Source organism: Cupressus sempervirens, chromosome 5 (assembly GCF_028749045.1).
Source record: "Cupressus sempervirens isolate cs-2001-9-10 chromosome 5, ASM2874904v1, whole genome shotgun sequence".
NCBI lineage: Eukaryota > Viridiplantae > Streptophyta > Pinopsida > Cupressales > Cupressaceae > Cupressus > Cupressus sempervirens.
The window spans coordinates 232,897,153-232,907,259 of record NC_143122.1 but is presented as its reverse complement, the minus strand read 5'-3'; the positions used below and the strand labels follow the sequence as shown (position 1 = coordinate 232,907,259).

At 32.2% G+C, this 10,107-nt stretch overlaps 1 protein-coding gene across 1 annotated transcript; it reads right to left on the bottom strand.

Annotated features, from left to right (window-relative positions):
* Nucleotides 1-3,135: 3,135 nt before the first annotated feature.
* On the bottom strand, nucleotides 3,136-4,008 carry LOC149555303 (putative receptor-like protein kinase At1g11050). The gene is made up of 3 exons (XM_089829314.1): nucleotides 3,779-4,008; nucleotides 3,611-3,691; nucleotides 3,136-3,511 (listed from the first exon to the last, which is right to left on the bottom strand). The coding sequence occupies exons 1-3, from the start codon at nucleotides 4,006-4,008 to the stop codon at nucleotides 3,136-3,138; spliced, it is 687 nt and encodes a 228-aa protein (XP_089685440.1).
* Nucleotides 4,009-10,107: the final 6,099 nt, after the last annotated feature.

The following is a 10,107-nucleotide window of genomic DNA, read 5'->3' as shown; positions in this document are numbered from 1 at the left end:
AGGAAGAAAGACAAATTTGTTGATGAGAATGAAGAGCATATTGAAAAAGAGGCCCTCCACATAGTGGATTATGGGGAATCTATTGAGCATGTGTCTAGATTTAACCTCAAGCCTTTGCAGAGAAATTAAATAAAAGAATAGAATAGATTGAAGGTGAGGAGGGTGATGGAGGTAAGAAATAGGACAACAATGAGAGAAACTATTTCATGCTCAAAATAGTGGACCAAGATGAGGTTAACATTAAATTGTTGGAGGATAATTTGAGGGATGTTAAAGTCAACAATCCCTTTGGGGTTTTACAAACACTGAAATATATTTCTCTTTGTACTTTTTGGTTGGAGAAATAGACTTTGAACTCCTTTAAGACACTAAACCTTAAGTATAGAGTTATTCAAGCTAAAATGGAAGAGATCCAAAGTATAGTGGTGGATGGGAGTGAGAAGGTTAAGGCTGGGGATAAGGGTAATAAAGATAAAGGATTTGAGGACCTAAAGGAAAGAATTAACAAAATGGAGAATTTGGTTAATTATGTTACCAATAGTAGTCAAGGGGTAATGGAGGTGACTATGGATTGCCTAAGTAAGCTGGTGGGGAAGGTGGATCAAAATTCTAGAAAGTTATTGGTTCATGATCTAGAGGCAACTAAAGCAAATGGGGATACAACAGGTCTAGGGACATGTATCAGAATGAGTACGAGAAAGAAGAAGTTGGTCGGCTAGCCCTATTCCTAATCAAGAATCTACATTAAAGAAGCCATCCACAGAACTAAAGAGCTCAAGGAGGAGCTATTCAAGGAATTGTCATGCCTTCAGGCACACTAGTAGTTCTTATCTTTTGGTTTCTTGTGTTTTTTTTAATTTTATTAACTTGTTTCGGTTGCCTGGATGTAGACTTTTTCTTGTTGGTTTTGTATTGGGTGTACTAGTTCTTTTAGGTACTATTTTATTTTTGGATTGAATTGTTGGATCTAAGGTTTTAACTCTTGGGGTTTCAAGTCCCTTATAAAAAAACCTATTTTAATTCTTAATCAACAACATTTATTAAATGCAATTAGATGTAGACGATAGTTGTTCGTTGTGGACAGATGGGAAAAACCACACATGTATTCCATAAGTTTCTAATATCTTCTTCTTGGTTTGTGTCAACCAATTGGTTGTAGTAATTATTTATTTTGATAATATATTCATCCCCATTCTAGAAATTAAATTTTTGGGTTGAAGTTAACAATAAATCTTTACTAATTACCCAGTGACAAACACATATAGGAACCAAATTCTTACATCGAGCTAAGATTGAATTAAATCAAGTGAGTTTGATATGAAATTTGAAACAAGTTGATGATAAAATATGATTTATGGTTTACTTGGAAGATTGTCCTATAGGCTAGTCTTAGCCTCGTGGAAGTTAAAAATCATCTATCAATGTATCATTCCATAGGGGAGATGAACTCTTCTCAAATGATGCAACAAGAAATCACTATCCAACAACCTTTCCCTATGTATAGGAAGCAAGAAAACATATTGAATGGAAGGTCGATACAGCATATGCCTACTCTAAGAAACTTGGCAAAGCTAAAACTCAGTAATATCATCTTACTCGATCTATCATGAGTCCAAACTGCTCATTGTACAAACTTTATAACCTAGAGAGTGTGTAAAGCAAAACTGGAATTATAAAAAAAAAATTTAAAATGTATATAAAATTTTAATTATTATATAATTTAGTATATTAGTAAAATTTATTTAAATTTTACTTTTGATTTATTATCCATGTATTCATTGGGTTTCTTATAGATGCATGTGCTAGTTAAATCAATAAATATCTAATTATTGGAAGAGACATTCTACAATCTAAAAAGATACTAATAAAAACAACAATTGACTATCAATCAGTTTTTAAAAATTAAAAATATATTTTCAAAATTTAGATGGCCATGAATGCCTTTGAACAAAATAATTTGAAAGACATACAAAGAATTATCTCTATCCACAACATAGCATTATAAACCTAAGAAATATAGAAAAAATATACAATACTTTTCATGAAACTTGAACTTTTTTATTATTCAAAATAAATTACAACACTTTCAGTTGCATTTCTCTTTTTTTATAACCTTTAGAAACATGAAAAATAAATTTGAAAGAAAATAAAAGTTTTAAAAATATAGAAACTCCTATCTATAAAAAAAAAAACATAATTAGTTTACAAATAAACTAAGAATGTCAAAAAGCATGAAAGTTGTCATCTATAAAAACATACTAAAATGTTAAAAATCTAATTCAAAATATCTTTCTTAAAAATTGCATTGGCCTCCCGCTCTGCATCATTATATCGAAAAATATGTTGACATATGACATTATTGATCCTTTCCAACTACTTAAAACTAAAATTCTAATCAATAAATTTGACATAATGGGACACCAAAAATTAAATACCTTATAATAATTCAAAAAAATGATTTGTTATCTTAAAGGTTGTTTCCCAAAATAGTAAGAAATAAGAAGAAAATTTTTATATAAAATAATAGATAAATAGACAAGACTAGAAAAGATGTAGGGAACACGCAGGGTTGTATTGGACCGTTTGAGTTTTATATACTAAGTATGCATTGAAATATATTAATTTCCATGCAAGGTTGGCGTATATGTATATTTTAGCATACATGTTCATTTCTAGAATGATATTAATGGTAGGTTACCTGCTATGGAATTTCTTTATCATTTTAGTAGTTCTAGCTTCACATACAAAGGTCAGAAGTTTCGAAAGGTTGTTACTAGTCGAAATGACATGTTTTATATTTTACACTAGTATATGGAAAGATTAAAAATACAATCAGAAGAAATCAAACATTTGCAGACAAGGTAAAAATAAAACCAGTTTCGTTATGCTTTTTACATTAAGCATGTTTTGTTATGCCATGATCCGAAATCAAGTCCAATGAATACATGTGCCATCATATATGTGTCTCATTGCAATTGTAAACGCAGAGAAGAAATACTAACATCAGAGAATCATTTTTCTACACACTTTTTTTCGAAGGTAGTATAAAATATTTTCCAAGTTCAGGCCACGCCGCCACAGAACAGTAGCTATAGGAGAATGCATCACATGCGGATAGAATGCATACACGGCCTCCTATTTAGCTCTGACGGATGATTTGAAGGAAGGATTTAAAAATTTGAGAAAATCTGTGTCGTCGGCCTCTGCTTTGTGATTTACTATAGACAAAGGTTTTTCTTGAATTGCGGGAATGGTAGCCTCTCCCTCCAACATCCTCAATGCTTCTGCCATGCTCGGCCTCAATGCCACATTCACATGAGCACACAAAATGCCCAGCTTCACAAATCTCTCCATTGTCTTCACCTCTTTCCTCTCTCGCATTCTCCAGTCTATCACTAGATCCACTTTATTCGCTCTGAAAAGCTTCCATACCCAGTCGGTAATATGGCAGTAGCAAGTTATATCCATAGCCTTTTTGCCACTCATGATTTCCAACAGTAGAACTCCAAAGCTGTAGACATCACAGCGATCTGTGAGCAGTCCAGTCAAGCAATACTCCAGTGCCAAATACCCATGCGTGCCTGCTACTTTTGACCCAATCAGAGACTACCCTTCCCTTATGGCCAGCCCAAAATTGGCAATGCAGGGATTCATGTCATCATCCAGCAGAATATTGTCGGCCTTGATGTCTCTATGATATATCGGTGGTCGAATGCCAGAATGCAGGTAACATAACCCCTTTGCGATGCCGATTATTATCTTTTTCCTCTAATCCCACATCAGTCCTCTCCCATTTCTAATTTTCCCTGCAAAGATGTGTTGATCAAGGCTGCCATTAGCGAGGTAGTCGTAAATGAGAAATTGCTCATGGCAGCCCTGTTTGTCATCACCGACAACGTCGAAACCACGGAGAGCCAACAAATTCCGGTGGCAAAAGCTGCTCATCGTCTCCACCTCATTCCAGAAATCATTGACAGAGCACTTTTTCAGTCTCTTCACAGCAATCATCTACTCCCCTGCCCGATTAAATCGGTGCTACTAAAATTGTTCGTTGCCTCCTCCATTCGCCGCGCGTTGATTAACCGCACCGGGTGCGGGTTTTCATGCAAAGAGCACTTCATTTTCTTCACAGCAACCATCTCATGATCTTCAGCAAGTCTTCCCTTACAAACCATTCCAAAACTCTTGGTTGCGTCCTTGATTGGCAATATATCCAACCGCAATAGGCCGATGTGGATCCTCAGAAGACTTCTATGAATTCTCAGAAAATGCCTAATTTTTGCGCTGACCCACCACCAGTAACTGATTCCTACGGCGTAGAGCAAGATGATAGCCATGGCGGCGCCCACACAGCCGTATAAAACCATCTCCAAACAAACTCTCCACTTGTTGGGATGAAAGGGAAGGCCCAGGATATAGCTTGCGCCTTTTTGGCTCATGGGTCCAAATTCATTGGCTACGCCAATAGCATACAGAAGTGCGAGAGAGTTGCATTGCAGATTAGTTTCAGCTGTGGCATTTTTAATTCTCCCCACCAATCTCTTCAATACCACCTGTCTACTGTTATGGCATACGCTGCAGGCTGTGGAAACAGAGAGATCTCCTCTGCAGGCTGCGTCCATTAATGGAATTGGCCCCAGCTTCTCCATCCAGTCCCTTTTGCTTTTTATGCCGCCGCAAAGATGAGGGCTTGATACAAACTCTGATATATGAAATAGAGAGAAACCAGATTTGATGGAAGACCCATAGAGCTCATCCATTTTTGAATTTGTGTGAGGCATGCAATGGTTGAGGCATTTTCGGGGAGATAAAAAATAGATTCATCCCGGAGCAGCTGAGCAAAACCAACTCCCAACAAACTTCTCAATGTGTCACTAAACATTTCAAGGTCTTTGGAGGTTTGAATTGAATGATAGGTTGATGGGTTCCATTGAATTCTAGTAATGTAGTCGAGATTCATTGGGCATTCTGGTTCAGCATTAACCGCCAGAACTGGAACCAGTAACAGCATCACCATGAACACCTCCATTTTCAGTGATACTTTCCACAGAGAAGGTTGTTACTTGATTACAGAAGAAATCACTATCCAGTTGCTATAACTCTTATAGAACCAGTGAATAATGGGCTCAATTTATAAGGAGGGGCCAAATTATAGGTATTAATTTACAAATACACAACTAAATTATAGAGAGGAGATAAATTATAGACTTCTGTTATCCAATCCATAATCAGCTTAATTATAGGCGTCGCAGATCTAAGGTCCGCGGTGTCTAAAGATGATCTAAAACTTGTTCGCCGTTGGATTTCGGCATGCCTGTTTCGCATTTCTCGGCAGGGTCTCATTTTAGAATGTGATGTTTCCATTCTCTATTATATTTTTCCCTAAACATGAGAGGCTGCAAATGGAATGACATGTTTGTATCAAACCATAGTAGCTCTAACCTCGCCGCTAAATTTGAAATAGACTCTATTCATTTCTTGCAGCATGTGTTCCAAAAATTTAGAATCTTTATTTCTATCCAATCACTATGTCTTTTCTATCTCTCCCTCCTTACCTCTCTGCTTGTATCTCTCTCTCTTTTTTAAGCTCCCTTTCATTTTTAAGGACCAGGTTAATTTCCAAACTGTACAAAAGACAAAACAAAGTTAAACTTTTTTTTTCCCACATTCAGGAAGTAGCCTTTTTTTGTCAAATTTTTTTTTGTTTTCGACTACAAATTAGGGGAGAGGACCTAGTAGTTGTGCGCATTCCAATAGTTGTGACAGTAGTTGTTAACTTAACACCATACTTGTTGATTTAATATCTAACATTTTTGACAAGATTGTACCAATGGATGTGACTTTAAAGTTATTTTTGTTAATGATGATTACCCATAAGTGAATGAGAAGAGTCCATTTTTCCAAAAAACAACCAATAGTGTGATGCCACGTCAGCTGCACAAGTATGGGGTCTCCAATGCACTATGATTGGTCTCACTTTTTTTTTGGGCTTTTGGACACTATGACAAAAAGCATGCTGATGTGGCATCATATTTGATGATGTGGCTCTGAAACCTTAGTTATAAGCAGGGGACTTGCCAAGTAAGCTACTATCAAAAAATTAGAGTGATTTGAAATTTCCACATAAGATTTTGAGAAGTGCAAAGTTAGGGTGCACAACTATTGCTTTCTATCCCCTATCAAGATCATGAAGATCAAATGTTTTTGATTTTTTCAAAATTGTTCAAGTGTTTGTCTAGAGGATAGTCACAGCAACTTAGCTTATTTTTGCTAGCAACAGCTGCTCATTGTTTTGTGGCACAATTTGTGGAGCTTGTGGCACCATAAATCAAAATATTTGTTGCATAATTTTAAGGATGTTCTAAAAATTATTTTTAAATCATTTTTTAATCATTTTTTTTGCAAATAATTCTAAAAAGTAAAATATAGGCAAATAAAAAGAGGATGAAAAAATTGTGGTGAAGACATGTGTCATTTTTTTCAATAAGTAGTCACTTCTTATTTCCAGCCCCCCTCTTTTCTCACAGTTTATTTTCATTTGCTAAAAAATAGTCACTCCACAAAACTAGGAAAAGATTCTAAATTTTCCTTTTCTACAATTTTTATTTTGCATGGGAACACATTACTACTTAAAATTAAGCTGAAAATTGATTTAAGCGGCAGAATGAGAACATGGTGTAATTGTATCTTTTTTTCCTCCCTCCATTTCCAAATGTGTCATGTTGTTTTTCTATTTCCATTAGCATAGAGGGAGTCATTTCCATTTCAAAAATACAAATAACATTTTAATTATTAATTAATTGAATATATATATATATATGAAATAATTTCCACTATAATTGATTTAGTTGTAGTTATTATTAAAATTAAGAGAATTTTCAATAGACAATTTATGAATGTAAATATTTTCAACATATTTTTAAACATTCTTTTAATTTCTATTATATTTATGCTATAACATTTTAATGGTATATTTATCTATTATATTCAATAGAACATTGGTTGAAGTAATCTCCAAAATAATACAAATAAATTTCTTGAGGCTAAAATCTAATATGAATTTGTTATTTGTGTGCCCATCTGTTTATTATATGTTAGAACAAGGCTTCAAAATAAATAAGCTTACCTTTAAAAAAAATGCAATTGATATTAAGCTAGTGTATATCTACTTTATAGCAATTATGTACTCCCTAGTTATCTAACAATATTCTTTCAACCACTACATTTTGCACATTCACAATTTTTTCCTTTTTATTTGTAAAAAATAAGATAAGATAATAAAAATCTAACAATATTCTTTCAACCACCATATTTTGCACATTTACAAAAAAAAATTCTTTCTATCTTTAAAATATATATCATAATAATTAAAATAAGATACTAATAGAAGAGTAAAATAAAAATCTATGTATCAATGTTTCTATTAATTCTAACTAATTTCTAGAAATGTTTTAAAAATATGATAAAATATAATTCTACAATAAAATAAAAATATTACAATTATTCTACAATTTTATAATTGAATATATTTATTTTTTTAACATTTTTTCCTCTCTACCAAACAAACTATAAATAATAATTTAAAAGTTAAGTATATCTAATAATTGATTTAGTAAATATTTAACTAAAAATTAAATTATTTTTTGATTTATTTCAATCCAAATTTTAGTCAAATATATTTTAAAAAATAGTAATTAATATTTAAGAATATTTAGTGTTAAAAAATTTATTGCCTTCCAAAAAAGTGATATGTAATTGTAATTAATATTTAAGAATATTTTGTATTAAAAATTTATTGCCTTCCAAAAAAAAGGTGATATTAATTACATAATAATGTAAATTATTTGATATTGTATAATTATATAATTAATTTATACTATCTATTAATATTATATAATTATATAATTAGTTTATATTATCTATTACATTTATGATAGAAATTATATAATTGAAGTTAAATTCAATGTTTATTATCATATAAATCTATACAATATTAAATCATATTATATTTAAATTTTCTAATCTTTATTTTATATAGTTTTTAATTTCACTCATATATTATATTTAATTAATTATAACATAATTAAATATTCTAAATTTAATTATATTAAAATAAAATTTATATTACTTACATTTATGAACCTTTACGACTAATGAAAGTAAATGCATATCAATAATTGATGAACTTTTATATGTGGCTTCTATCATATTTGATATCATGCATGTTTTTGTCCTATAGAAATATTTCAATAAGATTCTAGTGAAGCTTTGGACTGTGATACCCAAAAAATCATACTTTACATTGATGGCTTATGCATATGTTGACTGGATAGATGTATTGAAGAAAGGAGGAGAGCAAGTAGAGGTATATTTTTTCCTTAAACCTAGGTTGATTTCTTGGTCAAGTAAGAAATAGAATATTGTGTCTATGTGTACTATTAAAGTTTTAAAGAAAAATTATTTTTTTTTAAATTATTATTATTAATATAAAAATTGGTAAATGGCCAAGGCCCTAATTAATTTTATTAATTTAATAAATAAGATACAATAGCTTCACTCTGTTCAAATGGGCACTGGTAGGAAAGAATGAAGAAGAAAACCTCAAGTCTAGCCCGGGACAGACATCCTATATTATTACATTTTTAAAGGCACATACCCCATTCATATATTGTCAATCAATACAAATTTAAGTTCACAACATATACAGGGACATTCCCCTAATGATCACATAAGATTTGATTACATTTTACATCGCAAATATCTTTGTCCATCTGAATAAGAATTGGAAGCCAATTTAATGTTGGCATATTCCTGCCTCAAACAATCATGCCTCCTCCTAAGCTTAGTCAAACACAAGGTTAGAAAACATAATAAATGTGAACTTTAAAAAGGTAGCCATAAAGAGATTCCATGAAGTTTGATTTCTAGTCTTCATTAATATAGTGCTCAACCTCATAAAATTGAAAAAAAACTACTTTCAAATTAAATAACCAAGAAAGGCCACCCTTTACTTAACCTATAAAGTAGAAAAGAAAACATACTAAAATAGTCACATATACTACTAGGATCTAAAACACATAAACTACAACCCGAGCAATTGAACATTATGAATAAATATGTCCCATCACATATTACCATTATCAAACAATACCATTATAATAAGAAAGTCATATCACAACTCCAAAATGATATTAATATAGTAGATAGTTGTGAAATCTAAGCAAGGAGATAAAAGAAGAGAATTACAAAATCAACCCAGACAACCCCACCATAAGCCCTAATTTCTTTCTTTACTCAAAGTCATGACTCGGCCTTATATTTCAACCATTAATACATTTAGCCAAAAGGAACTACATATAATTAACTATTTGAAAGGATACTACATCAGCTCATTTATTGGCTAGCCAATCTACTTTCTAGTTTCCTTCTCGAAAAATATGGCAGATTTGAGTATCTTCGATACAATCAAAGAGCATAAGGACTTCCTTTAATTTGGAATTCATAACCCAATTAGGAGTTACTCACTTCCTGATTGCATTAAGGATAATCTAAGAGTCACCTTCAATGATGACCTTAGACAATCCTAGACTAATACATAACTACAATCCTTTATCTAGTGCTTCTAATTCTGCTAGATTATTAGAGGTAGGAGGAATGGGTGAAGCTATCTTAGCAACCCACTTACCAATGCCATCGTTAATTATGCAACTAATACCTGCCACCCCCGGATTACCTTTTGCAACTCCATCAAAATTGAGTTTAAACCATCCAAAAGGAGGTGGTTCCCATTTGCACCTAGCTGTCGCTTCCTTGCTTTTATTCAAATATACAAGAGGTGGATTACTAAGATTAGGCCAATTCTTTTTTATAAGACCATCCCAGATAGAGAAGGATCCCTCTTCTTTAGTGGATTTCCTAAGGTGAGAGTTCAACACCTCCACAATAGATGCTTCTATTTTTAAAAGTAATCCTTCCATACTCAATTCCAAATCTTAAAAGATGTGATGATTCTTTTACTTCCATATCTCCCATACTACAATCGAAAGACAAATACTCCAAAGCTTATTATAAACATTGTGAACCATGCTAGTAGGCCAAGTTAAAAGG